The 18816-nt window shown below is 47.9% G+C and overlaps 1 protein-coding gene across 1 annotated transcript; it reads left to right on the top strand.

The window, feature by feature from the left end:
- Positions 1 to 288: 288 nt before the first annotated feature.
- KDELR2 (KDEL endoplasmic reticulum protein retention receptor 2) lies at positions 289 to 16793 on the top strand. Its single transcript, XM_069569498.1, has 5 exons — positions 289 to 655; positions 9208 to 9308; positions 12070 to 12228; positions 13180 to 13432; positions 14754 to 16793. The coding sequence occupies exons 1-5, from the start codon at positions 565 to 567 to the stop codon at positions 14786 to 14788; spliced, it is 639 nt and encodes a 212-aa protein (XP_069425599.1). The 5' UTR covers positions 289 to 564; the 3' UTR covers positions 14789 to 16793.
- The last annotated feature ends 2023 nt before the right edge of the window (positions 16794 to 18816 follow it).

The raw sequence follows: 18816 nt of genomic DNA, 5'->3' as shown, positions 1-18816 counted from the left end.
GGAGGAGAAGGGGACGACAGAAGATGAGATGGTTGGTTAGCATCACCGACTTAATGGACGTGAGTTTGAGTAAACTCCGGGAGTTGGTGATGGACGGGGAGGCCTGGCGTGCTGCAGTCCATGGGGTCGCAAAGAGTCGGACACGACTTAGCGACCGAACTGAACTGAACTGATAGAGCTCTTAAGATCAGTGGGGGAGGGGGTGGGAAACCCTCACAAGGGAGTGTCATTTCAAAAGTTAAAGGAACTCGCTGGCACCCCTGAGGAAGCCGGAAACCCGGCAGGGGTAAGTTGGCAAGGAGTCAGGGACCCACGGATAGAGCCCGGCAGCTGCGCTCTCGCCCGGCCTGCGCGAGGAGCGTCCCCTTTAAGGGGCGGGGCCGGGGCGGGGCCTGGCCGTCGCCCGCTCTCCCAAGCTGCTCTGCGCGCGCGCCGGCAGTTCGGCCACGTCCCTGGCCACGTCGCGCCCGCTCTCGCCATCTTCGCCGCTTCCTTTCTGGGGCTGCCGCCGCCGCTGCCTGAGCCGCCGAGCCTGGGGCCGCCGCGCAGACCGCCGCCGCCGCCATGAACATTTTCCGGCTGACCGGGGACCTGTCCCACCTGGCGGCCATCGTCATCCTGCTGCTGAAAATCTGGAAGACGCGCTCCTGCGCCGGTGAGCGGCGGGCGAGGCCCGGGAGAGGCTCGGGCGCGGGGCCGCGTCCCTGGGAGGACCGGGCGACCTCGGCCGTCCCAGGGCCTGCAGGCCTGCGCCGGCCCGACACACCCCCCTCGGCCTGGCTGGCGGGCGGCCGGGCCCCGAGGGGAGCCTGCGGCCCTTGAGAGGGTAGGAGCTCGGGCCGGGGCGCGGTGTCGGGGCGCTGGGCCCGGCTCTGCACTTGGTCGGCTGCGAACTTGAGCCGTCGGGGGCCGGAGAGGCGCCGAGTGGACCGCGCGGGCCCTTGTTGGATCTAAAAAGTTTGGCTGCGGGGCAGGGGTTCCAGCACGCCGGTCCCTCGCGCCCCCGGCTTCAGTGGGCCCTTCTCCTCGCCCCTGGGTAGGAAGGGAGGGGTGTCCCGAGGTGCGGGGAGCCTGCGAATCAATGGGACGCGCAGGAGGAGGATGGGTAGGACCGTGGCGCTGGGCCTGACGTGGCAGCCGACCCAACCCGGGAGGTGGGGCGGATGTGGGGAGAGGTCACTCCGCTCTCCACCCTGCCCCTCGGAGGACCGGCCTTTCGGGGAAGGTGCCCGGGCAGGCCTGTCCTTTAGAGTCCCGTGGGCTTCAACCCAGCCCTCGGGTCCCGGATCGCGCCTGTCGCTGGAGGGGCCTGTGGGGAGATCTCTAAGCGAATTTCTTGGGGCTGTTAATACTGCTTTGAGGGACGATCTAGTTTGTCAAAATTCCTCTGAGCGCCTCCATCTAACAACGGTTTTTCTTAGACCTGCGGCGCGCCGCCGGGTACGGCCGTGGTCTCCTGTGGTCTCCTGTAATCCCTCACTCCACGTCACCAGTGAGTTGGCGGCTCCTCCTCGCGAGTACACGTTTCATGCACACGCTGCTGGGAGGCAGTGAGACCCATTTTTCTCAGCTAGTCCTTGCACGGTTTTGCGTTTCGTTAGCCCTAAGAGCTTAAGAACAGCGAATTTTTAAGTGATTTTTTAAAAGTACAGAGTCTTCCTTACACATGTTTTTGATGCCATGTCCTCAATGTAATAAACATTTGGAGAATTAAATGACTTAATTTTTGCAGAGACAGTAAAAGATGGAGTTCCACATGACCCGAGTGGCAGAGAATTCCATGTACCTGATTGATTTCTACCTATTTCCGCCTCTAGAATAATACCACCACCTCTTTGGCTGTAGTTTTCAGGCTTCACCTGTCTCCCTGGAACACAGCTGAGATCCAGGAAGTAAGAAGAACCAAAAAAGACCTTTGAGCAGTCAAAATGGATGTTACAAAGTCCATGTACTGAAACCAGTGTGTTTGGCTTGGAGATGGTCTCTCAATCTATGCATAGTTCCCAGAGGTTCAGTTGTGTTTCCAATGACAGCAAAGTAATTTCAGCCAATGACTGCGAAGTAATTTCAGCGATTGTGAGAGCTGATATTCAAGTGCTTGCTGTGTGTTAGGTAGTGAGGTAAATGCCTTACATGGCTTATCCCACGTAGTCCTTGGTGGCTCAGACGGTAAAGAATTTGCCTGCAATGAGGGAGACCTGAGTTTGATCCCTGCGTTGGGAATATCCCCTGAAGAAGGGAGTGGCAACCCCCTCCAGTATTCTTGCCTGGAGAGTTCCATGGACAGAGGAGCCTCCTGGGCTATACAGTGCAAGGGGTCACAAAAAGTCAGACATGACTAACACTTTCACATAGTCCTTGAAATAACCTTATGAAGGGAGTGCCCTTGCCCCTATTCCCTAGAGGAGGTACCTGAGGCACAGGGAGGTGAGATTACTGTTGGAGCCAGGGTTGGTGTACAGGCAAGGAGTACTCACAGTGAAAGATTTGCCTAAATGTCTATTTGGTCTGTGTGGTTTTGGTTTAGGCATTTGATGCCAGGTCAGTAGTTTAGGTCATTTCTTTCTGTACTCAGAAAATGTTGTTTTATTTTTAAGATTTTTTTTTCTGATGTGGACCATTTTTAAAGTCTTTATTGAATTTGTTACAATGTTGTTTCTGTTTTATGTCTTGGTTTTTTGGCCCTGAGGCTTGAGAGATCCTAGCTCCCTGACCAGGGTTCTCACCTGCACCCCTTGCATTGTTAGGTGAAGTCCTGACCACTGGACCACCAGGGAATTCCCTAGGAAATGTTAGTTTTAATCCCTGCTTCATCAAGACATAATCGACGTATAACACTGTATTTGTTTTAGGTGTACAACATACAGATCTGATACATGTATTGGGAAATGATTACCACAGTAAGTTTAGTTAACACCCGTCACCACACATAGTGACTTTTGTTTTCTCTTGTGATGAAAGCTTTTAAGGTCTACTCTCCTAGCAACTTTCAAATATGCAATACAGTCTTGTTAACTATAGTCCCCATTGTATGTTGCATCCCTAAGTTTCAGTTATCCTCTAACTGGATGTTCGTGCCTTTTGACTGCCTTCAGCCATTTTACCCGCCCCATCACCAGAAATGTTACTTTTAACTGTTATTTTTGCTCCAAAGTCATTGTATGAGTCTTTTATATGTTCCTCAGAATCCCCTTCTCTGTCAAGGCATTTAATATTGAAGCACACTATCTCCTAAACATGGATCTAAACTGAGATATTGGGGGGAAGTTAGTACCACGCTGAATGTGGAATTCTCAAGGAAGCACTGCGCAATAAGAGAAAGCGAAAGGGTTTGCTCTTTTGTTGTTTTTTGACATTCACTATTTTCATTTGGGAGATTTAGGAGTATTTAGGAAAATATAAAACACTTAAGCTGAAATAACAAGGAAGATAAATAGGTGAGTTAAATTTGTGTATGTTTGCGTGGTATTCCAATAGTTACTAAACTATCCTCATTGTCAGACTTAGGATCATTTTTGTTCTTACATGTGAGATTTTCTAGCCTTACACAAATCAAAATCACCAAGGTCATTTATTCAGAATTAAATTCTGGGTTTGACTAGCTTAATTTAAAGTTGTTTAGGGGCTTTTGAAAGGATAAGAATTTGATGAGCTTCTCAAATAACTGGAGTAGGAGGCGTGCACATTCAGTTTGTGCTTCTCACTTTGAAAATACTGGTCTTGGGATTCTTTTAGGATTTTGGCCCATATTTGAAACATGGCTGCAACTATAGAACCATGAGGCTTTTTCCCCTTAGGATTAGGGATGAGACAGTTTAGTGAGGAAGATTCTGCTTTCTTGACTGTCTAATTCCAGAACAACAGCCACAAAGGACCTTTTAAAGTGGAGGCTGGGGAGTTGATCTTGGTTTTGTTAGAAATGGCATTCTCCACTGTCTGCATAGTCATGATGGAGGGATGAATGAAATGTGAGTTCCTCGTCTTCCTGAGCCCTGAGTGCAGCTGGATCCACAGTGTCCCAGACTTGGGCCTAGGGAGTGTTGGGGGAACACCCCTTGGTTTGTAGGTGACGAACTTCCTGTCTGCATTTTCCTGTAGGCTGACAGTTATTAGTGCTGTGTCCAGTGGGCTTAAGCTGCTGGTGGATTCTTCTGAGCTCAAGGCTCCCAGCCTTCCGCCCTGGTCCTTCCCTTCTCTCCTCCGCCTGTCACTTAGGTGGTTGTTAGCTGTTGTCGTGTGAGCTGCAGGTTTTCTACCTCCTGAACTCGACAGCAGTGTACAGTGTCCCTGCGCTTCTTGTCATGGTGTAGTGTATATATGCGTATGTGTGGCCTTTATAGTTTGAATTTTATTAGGAGATAGTTTATTTGCAGTGAATGTATCTGATTTACAAAAAGCAGCTATTTTCTTGGCTCTTAAGTGTGCTTAAGTTTTAGGTTTGAATATATTTCCTCCTAAACTGTCTTAAGTGGTATGCAATGAATTGGCATTTTGTGTATTTGTTGATTCTGCAGTGGGTCCTCCAGATTGGGGGTGGGTCCTCTCTCTGTCGTTGTTTATTGAAGTGTGGTTGATTGGCAGCGTTGTGTTGGTCTCAGAGGGACAGCACAGTGGTTCAGGGGTGTGTGCTCTTCGTCAGCCTCTCCCTTAGAGTTTCCTACAAACCACTGAGTGTAGTTTCCGGTGCTGTGTGTACATCCTCGTCGTGACAGTTTATATTTTTGAAGCACAAGGAAAACGCCTCTCCTTTCATCGTCTCTGAATACTCCAGGAAGCTTTTGCCTCCCGTTCCCGGCTTCCTCTTTGTAGCAGCTATCGCTTCTGCTCTTTGGAGTGCCAAGCTCCTGAGTAACCATGGCTCTTACTTACTGACCACCCACTCTGTGGCCGCAAGGCACTGGGGACACAGTTCTGAGCAGCAGCTTGCCGCTGTCAACGGTTCTGTTCTCAAGAAAGCTGCAAGTTAGCTGAAATAAGATCTATATAAAAAGACAAAAATACAGGATATCAAACCACATAGGCAGTAAACACTATGGATGTGAAGTGGTGAGAAAGACCCTGGAGAGGGCTCCCCTGATTTCACAGCAAGGAGGGTATGAGACCTCCATGAGGAAAGTATGCGACTTTGCTGATGGACATAAAAGCAACCCGAATGCATGTTTATACCATGCCTGGTCCTGGATAGGACCGGGCAGAGGAGAGCAGACAGGGTGATTCGCCTCCCCAAATTACCTTCCTAATTCAGAATATCATCACAGTCAAGGGACAATAAATTGAGAGAAACAATCTGCAATAAATCTAAGTGGCAAAAGGTTAATATCCACCTTAAAATTAATGTTTAAATTAAATTAATTAATCCTCCAAATTAAAAAACACCCTGATAGGTAAATGAGCGAAGCTGGCAGTTTGTAGAATAACAGAAGGCCAGCTAAGAGTGAAAGAATGCCCTGCCTCATCAGTAGTTAGCAGTTTGGGTGTTAAAAGAGCAGTGCGTGCCATCGTTTGCAACTGGATGGAAAAAGTCAGAGGTTTACAACATCTTGATGTAAGCAGGCATGTAAAGAGTATTCTCATCTGGTGTTGTGAATATGTAAATCGGCACAGCCTATGTAGGAGAAATTTGACATTATTTTAAAAGTTAAAGTGTTCATATATTTTATCAGCATTTCTAGGGAATTTGAATTATAGAAATTGTCATGTAGGTGAACAAGCTAAATATAGGTATAAAGGTGTTTGTTGCACCTAAATAAATACAGAACACTATTTATAGATACAAAGATATTCATGGAGCGTTTACAAGAACAAAAACTGTGCACAACCCAAATGTCCGCTTGCGTGGAGGGGTCACACAAACGTTGGGGCATTGACACTGCAGAACACTATGCAGCCATCAAAAAGACTAAGGTGGAAGTGTTAACAGGAGAAGGTATGTCTGAAATACTAAGTTGAGAAAACAAGTTGTGAACCACGAAGAGATAGTGTGGCCCATTTTAAGGGGCAAACGTGTGAGTACATGTACAGAGAAAGCGGCTTTAAAAAAGCCTGGAGCGTTGTGTTTAAAGTGGAGGTGGGAAGGGTGTTTACAAGGTCCTTTTGCTTTTTATTCCAGGTACGTGGGCCCAGTTGGTGTTTTTAATAAAATAGCATTGATTTTGCTGAAAACAGGAAAAAGTGGCAAAGCAGCACGTAGTCAGAGCTGCCACTAAGCACCCACAAGCATGGCAGCTATCGAAAAACGCTTTTTCCAACAGGCCCATACTTTGCCCTGTTTGGCAGGTGCAGAAAGTGAGGTTTAGGGGGGCCAAGTATGTAATGACCCTCTGTGACCTGGTGCACTCAGAGCTGAGCTTGAACCCACACCTTCTGGCCCCACAGCCCCTTCCCCTGCTCACAGGAGCTGTGCTGTGGGCCCGCTGCTGAGCCCTGTGCTGAGCTGTTCGTGGCCGTTAGGAGAGCATCTGGAACCTTGGAGGCAGTGGGTTGGCACCTGGTACCCGGGCCGCCGGGTGAGCGCTGCCCTGCAGGTTTTCCTGCTGCTCTGACCTGTGGTGCTTGGGTGCATCCAGTGTTGGCAGGAAGAAACAGTTCACAGAAGGCTTGTCCGTCTGGTTGAGGGTTTTGTTCTGTAAACCAATGGAGATATGAGAAATGCAGCTTTTAACCCGCAGCATAATTTAAGGTCATGTACACTGGAATGCTTAGTTGGAGGCGTTCATTAACCTTCACTTGGCCCAGTGGGAGAAGATGGGAATGGTGGTGTGTGTGATGATTGGTTTCCGTTTTACGAGTTGTGCTTCCTAGTGTGGAGGTGCTCCCTAATGTGGAGGTGCTCGCTGGTGTGGAGGTGCTCCCTAATGTGGAGGTGCTCGCTGGTGTAGAGGTGGTCCCTAATGTGGAGGTGCTTCCTGGTGTGGAGATGCTCCCTGGTGTGGAGGTGCTCCCTACCATGGAGGTGCTCCCTGGTGTGGAGGTGGTCCCTAATGTGGAGGTGCTCCCTGGTGTGGAGGTGCAGTACATTTGTTACAGAACCGCTGAGAGTGAGTGGTCTCCAGAGCTTGTTACCGTGGCCTTTGTGTCCTTCAGTCTCAACCTGGGAACTGAGTGGTAGCGCCTCCCGCTTCATAGCACGTGTCCCCAGAAGGAGATTCCTGTCCTGCCCACTCTGTCTTCAGCTGGGATCCCTACCTTCCTGAGAAGACAGACAGGTTTTCTGTGTTAAAGGGGAAAGCTGCTGCCTGCTCTTCGGGAACCAGGCCGGGAAGAATCGGGCAGAACTGTGTGGGCACACAGCGCTCAGGTCTCCAGCATGGTGGTTCCTGCCCAGGTTTCACACCACAGGACAAGCTGCAGGCCACCCGCCGCCTGTGCCCTTCTCCTTTGCCCCACCCTCTGGCGGGCAGTAAATTAGGGCAGAGCCCGGAGCACGCACCTGTTTACAGTCAGAGACACAGTATGACTTAAAAACTCTTTGGAAGTCTTATTTCAAAATACCACAAAATGAGTTTACCCCCACGACATGAATATAATCGAATTACCATTTTGTTTTGTTTTGTTTTCCATTTGTTCATTCATTCAGCAGGTATTTTCTGGGCCCTGCTGTGTGTCGGACCCCGTGTGTGTGTATGTGCGCGTGCGTGCACACGGTGGGTCGCTGGAGGAGCAGGAGACGGGCGACCAAATGACCACAGGGCGCTTTGTCAGCGCTCCACAGGAGCTGGGCAGCAGCCTCGTGGAGTGGATCTTCTGTACTTGCTGGATGAATAAGCAGCGCCGAGGGAGGGTGTCTTCAAAATTGGGAATTGGGTTGCATCAAAAAGGGGTGATAAAAGCGATATGCCAGTCCCTGATTTTTAGTCTAGGAATTCTGAAAACGGGCAAATTTCAGTTTACCTGGCTTCCAAATTTTCAGGAGAATAAACCCTTTACAACAAAGCTTGCCTATATGTATTCTGTCATTTTTTAACTTAAAATATGGGAAAGACCCACACAGAAAATAAACTGGGACTTTCTCAAGGCTTCCCCAGTCGTCCGACGTGAAGTGCGTGCTCCCGGCCCCCTTCCCCGTCTTGTCTCCTCTCGCATGTTCCCGTGCCAACAGCAGTCTCGTCAGCTCTCCTTTGGAACATTGATCTGTGATAAGAAAAAAGAGAAACTTCCCTGCCACTGGGGAAAGACTAAAAGGGGCACACTTACTCTCTGTACCTGCATCTCCGCCTTTGGCCCTTGAAATTGGCCACTGCTGACGGATCCAGAGAGACAGAGACTGCTGTTTCTCCGGTTTCTCTTAGCTTATGTCTGTGGATAGGGTGGAACTGCAGTTATTCCTCCACAAAAACAACGTTCTCAGAGCTAGGCTTTTTGCTTCAACAAGCTGTCAAGTAGTTTTGGACAGTAGTGTTGTTTGTAAAATATCATTTAATAAAACAGTGTGATTTTCACCTTCTGGAAGAATATTGCTAATGATTTGGGGGCAGTGACATTTCCACTAAGTACAAACTTTGCTTAACTGTCTAATGATGTGAAGTTTATAGTGTACGTGAGGGTGGATGGGTCCTGACACCTGGTGAGATTCACTTTCCTCAAAAAGTCGCTCTTCAACACCTGAAACCCGCGGTGCACAGCTGTTGTCACATAACTATTTGGCCAAATCCAGACGACAGGTGACCTGGCAGGTGACCTCATCATCTCGACTGAGTGTCCCTGCGCTCCAAATGGGCTCTGGAGGGAGAGGGGAGTGGTGACTGGAGGGAGAAAGAGTTTCAAGATGTTAAAACAGTAAAAGGTGCTGCTTTGGAAGGCTAGTAGGTGCCCACCCTCTTGTTGCCATAGCATCCAGGGGAGCATGTTTGTGTGAGTCTGAGTTTGGTTGTGTGGTTCATCTAAGATAGTTTTGTTTTTTTTTTTTTTTTTAAATTTTTATCTCTTCCAAGTAAAGCTGCCTCCCAAAAGTCACCGTAGGAGGCCAAGCCAGGGGGATTACTGCTCAGACTTTTCCTTGAAGCAGGGCCCCCACTTGGTTCCTCGTCGCCTTGTCTGTTCGGATGTTGAGGGAAAGGAAGATTGAAACTGCTCTCCTGTGTTTGGAGTCATCCCAGCCCGTGGCTTTGACGCCTGGTGCCCCGCGTCCCTGCAGTCCCTTCACGGTATCGACTTCAAGAATCACGGAGCTCTTGGTGTATTTCTAACACTTTGCTTTTGTTTCTTCAGGTATTTCTGGGAAAAGCCAGCTTCTGTTTGCACTGGTCTTCACAACTCGTTACCTGGATCTTTTTACTTCATTTATTTCATTATATAATACGTCTATGAAGGTATGGTGTGGCACCCAATGGAATGTGTTTGGTCCATAATTCACAGACTTGTGGAAACTGTTAAATTTATGTCACCTCTGCACTTAATTAAGCATCTTCAAGAATAGTGTCTAGGTGTGCTGTTGTTTATGTAAGCCTTTTGAGACCACCTAGTACGTAAAGCTCGGAATAGTTATCATTAAGCATATTTTTTCCTGTATCAAAGCAGTATCTATTTAATTAAAGCACTTTGCACTTAGAGATTTCTTGGTCTTAAGTTCCTCAACTGTGATAAACTTCTGAAGCTCTGGGAAACCCTCAAAGAAAGAGGGGTGACTGTTACGTTTTCAAGCAGTGGGAAATGACAGGGTCCCTGGGAAAGGCCAGCAGGTTGGTTCAGGACAAGGAGGAGCAGGCAGGCTCCGGCTGCCCTGCCTGCTCCCGCCTCTCTGTGGGGCCTGGGCGTGCGTCCGCCTGTCGCCTTTGCCGTGCTTAAGCCACGTCTACACCGTAGTTCACTTAACATGGTTTCTAAGCCTTTAACTCGTCCCAAGTGCTAGTATCCATGCCACCCTTGGTGTCAGTTTCCCTAACTCACAGGAAGACAGATGTGTGGCTCTCGGAATGCACCATAATTGCATACGCCTAGCCTCTTGTGCGCCATGGGCAGTATACATGCCGCGCTTCGCGCAGTCTGGGTGCGCTCTGCCAGCGTTGAACTTGCACGTGGTGAGCACCCCTAGGGGACACTGAGGGCTGCAGACTGCAGGCAGCACCCCTGGTTCTGGCAGGGGAGCAGATGGCAGGCAGCCCTGGGCAGATGACTAGCTTGCGATTGCTGCTGTGACCGCACATTCGGGTTACCTAGAGTCGTTCCATTCTCCGTTACTAAGTGATGGGAATTCATCAGGAATTCGCTTCCTTAGAAATGGCTGTGTCCTTGCTTATTGTCCAGGCAAGTTAAAACTGTAGCTGTCAGAGGTATGTGAGCAGGAATCCCCTCCCCTCCTCCCCCTCTCAGGATGCCCAGCTTTCAGGAATTCTTACCTGCTTAATTGTTGCTTCCAAACATAATCCTGAAAATCAGGGGCATGAGAGCCGGGTTTTATGTGCTCATGGCTTCTTACTTTAAATGGCAAGCATGGGTGAGAGAAGAAAAAGAGCTGCTTTGTTCAGTGGCGGCTAAGCCTCGGTGGATGCATCGGGGCTGGTTGTGGGTGGGGGGCTGGGGAGCGACCCCCTGGCCAGCTTGTGCCTCCACTGGATGTTCTGCTGGGGGCGGGGCAGGGGAAACTGTACGTAGATGTGTGTGTGTTTTGTGTATACATATGGATTATGTGTTTATTCACAAGCATATATACACGTATTTTTGTGTGGAGAGAGCGGCTCTGACGGTATAGGGTGTCAATCTTCCTTGACTTCGCATTGAGAAGGGGTGTGTGTGTGGCCTCTTCACTATTATGGGTATAGTTGGCAGTTTGGTATTTTGTTAACTATTTGCGAATATAACTTCATGATGCCTGGGACAGTTCAGGTCTTTGTTTTGAAGTATATGAGGACTTGATGATTGCTCTCATTATCCTCTTATGTCGATTGACCCCAGTGTTTTCCGAATCAAATTTTGCAAGTCACCTTGGCTAGAGCGAAGTAGGACCAGGTCATGTGGCTGATACTCCAGCTGCCTGTGTTTATAGGTTCTTGAGCCTAAAATTCTGCAGTCTGAAAACTGGTGTAATCTCAGAATGTCAGACTTTTTCTTGGGTTCAGATGAGTATATATAGTGTTTTTCCTTTTGAATATGAAACACCATATAACCTAATTGTAAGCCCTTGAATAGCTATGCATTGTACAGTTATCACTTACTTTTGGTTTTGCTTTTGTTGTTACCAGACGAAATTCCATAGCAACAATCTGAATGTTCAGTGTTAAAGTAACGTGAGTTAAAACTGTCATTGCAAAGTGTAACGTGAGTTACGTGAGTTACATTGTCTATATTATCTTTTGAAAAGTGCTAGCTCAGAAATATCTTCATGCTGTAAGGAAGTGCCTTGATTTTGAACTGTATTGAACTTGCCATTCACTTTCTTTTCTAAGGCAACTATCTAATAATTTACAAAGAGATTAAAAATCTGTTTCTTGGCAGTCTCTCATAAAGTGAAACTTGTGCTTAGCATCTGCTCCAGCAGTCCTCCTCCTGGGTCTTTACCCAGGAGAAATGAAGGCTCGTGCTCACCCAGAAGCCTGTGCACAGATGTCCACAGCGGCTCCCTCCCCCACCCCACAAGCTGTAGACAGCCCACCTGTCCTCTGACTGGTGGGTGGACGAACCTCTGTGGCTGCCTCTTCGTAAAGACACAAGAGGACCAGTTCTTAATACACACGACAGACAACATGGCTGGATCTCAGGTGGTTATGTTGACTGGAAAAAACTGGTCTGAAAGGTGACATACTGTTACAATTCCGTTTATGGAATGGAATTCTAGAAAAGGCCAGAAGTGCAGGGACTGAGGACACACTGGCACTTGCCAGAGGTTAGGCCTGGGGGAAAGGCATGGCTCCGTGGGGCGGCAGGAGGGAATTGAGGGGTGCTTAGGACTGGTCTGTGTCTTGACTATGGTGGTGGTTTGATCACATATGGAACTGTATACACCCAAAAAAGTGGATTTTACTATATTTAAGTTTGATATACGTATCTGTGGCTGATGTAGAGAGCCAGGGGAACTGGAGCAGTTGTAACATGTTGATGACACAGCATCTTTTTTTTTTTTTTTAATCTTTTCAGCTCATCTACATCGCCTGCTCCTATGCCACAGTGTACCTGATCTACATGAAATTCAAGGCGACCTACGATGGAAATCATGATACTTTCCGAGTGGAGTTTCTGGTGGTCCCTGTGGGCGGCCTCTCATTTCTAGTCAATCATGACTTCTCTCCTCTGGAGGTTAGTTAAGAGGTTACTTAGGTAGTCATGCATGGTTCCCTAAGGAAATAGACCTGTTTGCAGTTAATGGAGTTCTATTTTGTGTTTTGGGGGCGTGGATGGGGAGTGGGTTAGCAAGCAACCGCAGTTTGATGTAAATGAATCCTGGGCAAGAATTAAGCCCCCAGGTCAGACACCCACTTGAACGTCTGTCTGCTGACTCTCCTTTAGAACATAAGCTTGGCTTCTGTGACACCGAGCCGCTGCACTCCTTGTCTTGAGGAAGTGCAGCCTGCCTGGTGCCCAGTGCCACGCCACGTGGTGAGGTGGCCTGCTCCCCAGTGCTCCATCCAGCCCCAAGCGTCCCGGAGTGAGGCCGTGGTTGTCCCCTGGTGGCGGCGGTGCCTGGGTGTAAACCCTCCAGGGACTCCTCCCAGACCCTTCCTCTGTAGGCGTGAATGAAGTGCTGGGTTGGGAAGAGAGCTTGCGTGATTATGACTCTGACTTCTTAGCTCTTTGATTTAACCATGCCACAAAAAGCCTGAAGAGTGAGAAAAGAGGGAAATGATTTATGTCATCTGGAAAGGAGGAACAGCGGTGGGGGGATGAAGGGACCCAGTGCCCAGTCCTGTTGCCCTGGGAGGGAGTGGGGCTGGTTCAGGGCCCCAGATCCGGAGCGGAAGAAGCATCGCGTTGGAGGAGTCAGGCAGTTGCCCAGGGAAGAGTGCAGCGCTGGCGAGACCGGGGAGGGAGATCCAAGGAGGTGCAGGTGTCTGGGAACCTCGCTTGTCCCGGGGGTCTGCGCCTTTATATGTGGCTTAAGTTTCTGTGGTTTATTAAAGTGCAAAGCTGCTCTGTCCTGGGCGCTGATGCCCAGACGCGCTCCCTTTACGCTGCTCCACGGTGAGGCAGGAGTGCTGCTGCGAGCCCGCAGCAGGTGCTGGGCTGACGGGGCTGCGGCTTCTCCCTCAGATCTTGTGGACCTTCTCCATCTACCTGGAGTCAGTGGCCATCCTGCCGCAGCTCTTCATGATCAGCAAGACCGGGGAGGCGGAGACCATCACCACCCACTACCTGTTCTTCCTGGGCCTCTACCGCGCCCTGTACCTCGTCAACTGGATCTGGCGCTTCTACTTCGAGGGCTTCTTCGACCTCATCGCCGTGGTGGCCGGCGTCGTCCAGACCATCCTGTACTGCGACTTCTTCTACTTGTACATCACGAAAGGTGCGCCAGGCCCTGTGCGGCCCGCTTCCCCCTCCAGGGCTCCCGTGGGCGTCATGCTTCTGATCTGACACTTGCTCAGAAGGCGAACTGGCTTCAGAGCACGTCTCAGTGACCGTCAGGTAGAATTCTTGGTCAGGATTTTTTTGCTATAATTTTATTGTTTTTCTACAATGACACATTTTCATTGTAAAACCAGTCAGAATGAAGAATTCTGAAAACAATCACCCAGAATCCTACCACTCAAAAATAATCATCGTTAATATTTCAGTAAACATAATGGTTTAATGATACATGATTTAAACTCAGCATGCTGTTCTATAATCTGTTCTTTTTCCTGGACATCTGCATGACTTTTAATAGCAGTGGAATCTTATGTTTATTATTTATTATTATAAGTAAATAGTTTATTTATTCAGCCCCCTGTTCATGGGTGTTTGGGCCTAGAAGTCCAGGGTTGGACGCAGCGTCCTTGTGTGTATATGTATTAGCCTTTGTGTGAATAGAGTACACGTGAACTTGACAAAAATCTGATGAAAGCCACGGTCCTTGCTCAGAGAAAAATGCACAGCCACGTGGATTCACACAAACATGCGCTTATAGTTTTAGGGAGTTCCGGGGCCCTGAGACCCCACTAAAGATCCCAGGCTAAGAATCCTCAGCTCACTTCAGTTGCTCAGTCGTGTCCGACTCTTTGCGGCCCCGTGGACTGCAGCACGCCAGGCTTCCGTGTCCATCACCAACTCCCAGAGTTTACTCAGACTCATGTCCATTGAGTTGATGATGCCATCCAAGCGTCTCATCCTCTGTCACCCCCTTCTCACGCCTCCCAGCTAAGGAATCCTGGCTGCACAGTAAAGAATAGCTTACTCTATAGCCAGTAAGAATCCTGCCTATATGGTAAAATTTCTAATGGTGGAATTGCTAGATACAAGGGCATATGTATCCTAACTGTTTTTTTTTTAACATCCAAAATTTTCATAACTGTTATGTGTCAATATATGTAATTAGGGGATTAAGTCACGATGACAAAAAGCTGCCAGGAATTAAAAGACAATTTCAGTTGAACTAGTATTTTTAAAATCAGTTGCTATGGCATCCGGATACATTAAGAAGATTCCAGTCTGTGTATATGACATTCTCTTACTTCAGGACTCTGTTTATTGACACCCAAGTCAGATGCCTGGTGCTTATCAGGAGCTCATTTCCGTGGACCTTGCTCTGTGGTGTCTTGTATGATAAACTTCTAGGAGTGGGAAGGAGGAAGCTGAAGCACATCAGGATGAGTGACCTTTTGTTTTCATCCCTGTCTTTAAACTTGTAGTTCTCAAGGGAAAGAAGCTCAGTCTGCCCGCGTAAGTGCCAAAGACCACCAGCAGCATCTGTCCTCAGGGTGCTCGGACAGAATTCTTACCACAGCAAAGGCTCAAGATGCTTGATGCGGAAAATTGGAAACTCAGCTCTTCTGTTGCGGATAGTCATCAGTGGCTCTGTAAGAACCCAGAGGGAAAGAACCAGAAGGTTTCTGTTTAATGCATCTTGCCTTACCTTTTTTTATTACTATGTACAAAGATTTTTTTACACAAAGGAACTTAATGCTGTATTAATAAAGTCAGTGTGTAGCTTCAATTGGGGGTAGTTCCAAAAGTGAAGATTTTGTGAGGAATAAGTGCAAACTGTTTTGGGTTTTTTTTAATTCTTTGAAATTGTTGATTCTTTGTGTCTGCAATGAAATCGTACTCCTTGACAGTCAATAGATAATATATTCCTCCATCTATCAAACTTGCATTCCACTATATTTATTTGTGTTTTTTTTTTGCCAAAAGATGAGGTATCTTTGTTTGAAATCTGAGACACTATGTGCAGTTTGGTACATCTGTTCAAATTGCTTCCCAGTGATGTGGAACTCCTTCCCTAGACGTCAAACACTACATAAGACTGGTAAGGATGACTTGCAAGTCTGAAGGTTTTCATTACCAAAATTTGAAGATTCTGAATGTAGATGGAGTCTCGTTTAAGAGTCACCAAAGGTGCCTGCCCTCCTCCCCTACTAAGAAGTGTCAATTTGAGACTGTTCCGAGGGTGTTGAAAAGCTTGCTGTGTGGGCGAGGGGGCTCTGGGCTGCTTGCCATCTTGAGTGTGACGTGCAAGAAACATTAGTTTGGACTTAGGGCTCCTCTGAGGAATGGAACACAAGTGGTTACCTATCACTTTAATTTACAATTCCAGAAGATTACTACAACCATGTCTGTTCTCAGATTGAAGTGGTTTTTCATATCCCTTTTGGATAGCAGAATGATTGACTCTTTTTTTTTTTTAATTGGCAGCACCAATTGCCATTCCTCTCACTCTTTTTGTTTTGTTTTTACTGAACTCTTGCATGATTCATCTTCTGTTACCCTCCTAAATAAACATTCTATTAAACCTAGAATAAACTGCCTTGTTTTCCGGATTAGGGCTTTGGACCATCCTATGTCAGGATGGGTTTTAGTCTTTGTTTTCAATTGGCAACAGAAGCTCTATGTAGGGCCACAAACATTTGTTCTTCCCTTAATCGAAAACCTCTTTTTTTTTTTCAATTGCAGTTTTTCCCCTGATTTTGCCATTGTATTGATTTGCTGCATTTTTTCCTTGACTTACGCAAAAACATACAATTTTGGTTTTTTTGTGATGCATCATAAACGTTGAAGTATTGAGTACCAACAGTGCTTACAACAAAAGGGACGTCGCAGTCTTGTTTACGGCATTAAAGTACCTTGTGAAGGAAGGGAACCGGGTGGGTTTCACTTTTATCTAGTGTGTCTCCAGACATCTTTCTAAACAGGCAGTGTAGCTGCAGTTTCACCTCCTGTCCTTATCGCTCTCACCCCGCCCCCCCACCCCCACCTTATGTCTTTGCTTTTGTGTATCAGAGTATCTTTCTTTCAGGCATTCTAGTTTAGTTTCTGTTTTCATCCTTTTTGGAAGATTATAATGGCGAGGAGGAAGGGTGGGAAATCCTGGCCTATGTGGAGCAGACCCCAGCGTTCCCAAACTGGTGGCCGGGGGAATCTGTTTTTGTGCATGTAAATCGAACACGAGCTGGGCTCCTTCTTCGGCGAGCATAGAGCAAGGATCTGGGACTTGCGCAAGCATGGAGTGTCAACGCCTCCGCCAGCCATCTGCCCCAGGAAAAGTAAAGCTGGCTGAGATGCCACCACCATCCTGTGGTCCACCAGGGTGACGTCTCCACAGGTACTTGGGGGGCGTGGGACCAGGGCAGCGGCCTGGCGCACGTGGGAACAAAGGCATTGTCTGACGCACCTCCCGAAGCACTGTTTCTGAATTACTCTCACCTCCTGAATAAAGGTTATCAGGTAATTCATACTTTTTATCAAGCTGTTTTATTTGTGTGAATTTGTGTTTTTTCTTTAAACATAAAGAAAAATAAAGCAAAATTAACAGATTTGCCCACTAAGTAACTCTGAAAAGATGCTGGGTGTTGGCTGCTTACAGACACCAATCCAACACTGTCTAGTCCAATCACGGGGTTTGAAGGTTTCCCAGGGAATTCTCTGGCAGGCCACCGGTTAGCCCTCAGTGCTTTCACTGCAGTAGCCCAGGTTCAATCCCTGGTCGGGGAGCCAAGATCCTGCAAGCTGTTCAGTGCAGCCAAAAAAACAAGGTTTCCTGCTTCCTTACAGCCTGTCAAAGAGAAACGGGTAGAGAAAAAGTTGCAGGTAGAAAGCCTTGCTAGGGAAGATCCAGCCCAGAGATACCAGTAAGTCAGACGGCTTGCTGGAATGGTCGAGCAAAGATTTGGTTTCAACAGAAACCATTAGTGATCTGTGGGAACGCTAGGAAAAGCACAGGCTTTGGGGTCAGATGTGTGGAGTCTTGGCCCGTCACAGCCTAGCCCTGCCCTTGGAGTTAACGTGAGCCGTGTTGCTGCTCTGTTACCAGCAGAGACTCCACCGTAGGATTTCCATGAGGTGTTAAGGAGCCCTGTCCTGAAGCTCACAGCCGAGACTGGTGCACATTAAGTGCTGGGGACCTCAGGGACCCTCTTTCCCTCCCTTTGTGCTCAGCTTGGGACAGCTTCCTTGAAAGCTGGCTAGAACTAATTCAGCAGGAGCTCCTCTGATGCATTTGACTGCATTGGTATTTTTGCCCTTGTTAGCCTGTATTATCTTCAGACCCTAACTCCCTAGTATGTTGCAAAACCACCCATCTGAGTGAGGGCTGATTGAATTGGGGCTCCGTGTGTCTTTCTCCTATGTGTTTCACCCTCTAGTGGCCGAAGGTAGAAGTGTGCGGTCTTATGAGCTGTGCAGGTGCTGAGGTGGTGGTAGGGTCTCCTCCAGTTCTGAAACAGTTCCCTCTTTTATCCTTTCAACCTAAAAGTAACTTGCAGTGTAATATACAGCACTTTTACTGCAAGACTGTTACCGAGTGGGTGTTTAGTCACGTCGGGCTCGGCGACTTCATGAACTGTAGCGTGCCAAGGTGCTCTGTCCGTGGGATTTCCCAGGCAAGAATACTGGAGTGGATAGCTATTCCCTTCTCCAAGGGATCATCCCGATTCAGGGATCGAACCCACCTCTCCAGCATTGGCAGACCGATTCTTTACAACACCCATCTGGGAAGCCTGTAATATAGCACTAATCCTTTCAAATAATGACAAGGATTGTCATTTTTTTATACTATTAGAACATAACTGCAGATTTCTGACCTAGTTTGGCATTGGTCACTTAAAAAGTGAGTCTTCAGGCATACGCTATCTATTTGACTTCATTTTCAGGAAAAGCTCTAGAGACCATGTTACAGCTGAGGCCTGAATGGAGACAGTGACAGGGAAATACCTGCAGGAGGGGCAGACTCTGGCCGAGGAAACAGAGACCGTAAAAGCCCTGGGGTGAGAATGAGCTTGGTATATTTTGAGGGTGGAGGGGGAAGCAGCAGGCAAGGTGAGTGAGGAAGGGAGAAAGTAGCCCTAACTCGGGGAGACAACCATGCATTTGCAAACCTGCGATGTGTGACTCCCGGGGAAAAGACTGCAAGAGGTTGGAGTCCATTTTATGCACAAAGTGTTCAGTCACTCAGTTGTGTCAACTCTTTGCAACCCCATGGACTGCAGCATGCCAGGCCTCCCAGTCCATCAGCAACTCAGAAGCTTGCTCAAACGCATGTCCATCGAGTCCGTGATATCATCCAACCACCTCATCCTCTGTCGTCCCCTTCCGCCTTCAATCTTCCCCAGCATCAGGGTCTTTCCCAATGAGTCAGTTCTTCGAATCAGGTGGCCAAAGTATTGGAGCTTCAGCATCAGTCCTTCCAATGAATATTCTGGACGAATTTCCTTTAGGATGGACTGGTTGGATGCACAAAGTGTAGGCTTGCAAAATTCT

The sequence above is a fragment of the Ovis canadensis genome, chromosome 24, assembly GCF_042477335.2.
Source record: "Ovis canadensis isolate MfBH-ARS-UI-01 breed Bighorn chromosome 24, ARS-UI_OviCan_v2, whole genome shotgun sequence".
NCBI lineage: Eukaryota > Metazoa > Chordata > Mammalia > Artiodactyla > Bovidae > Ovis > Ovis canadensis.
The sequence above is the reverse complement of the archived record's forward strand: the minus strand, read 5'-3'. Positions and strand labels throughout refer to the sequence as shown.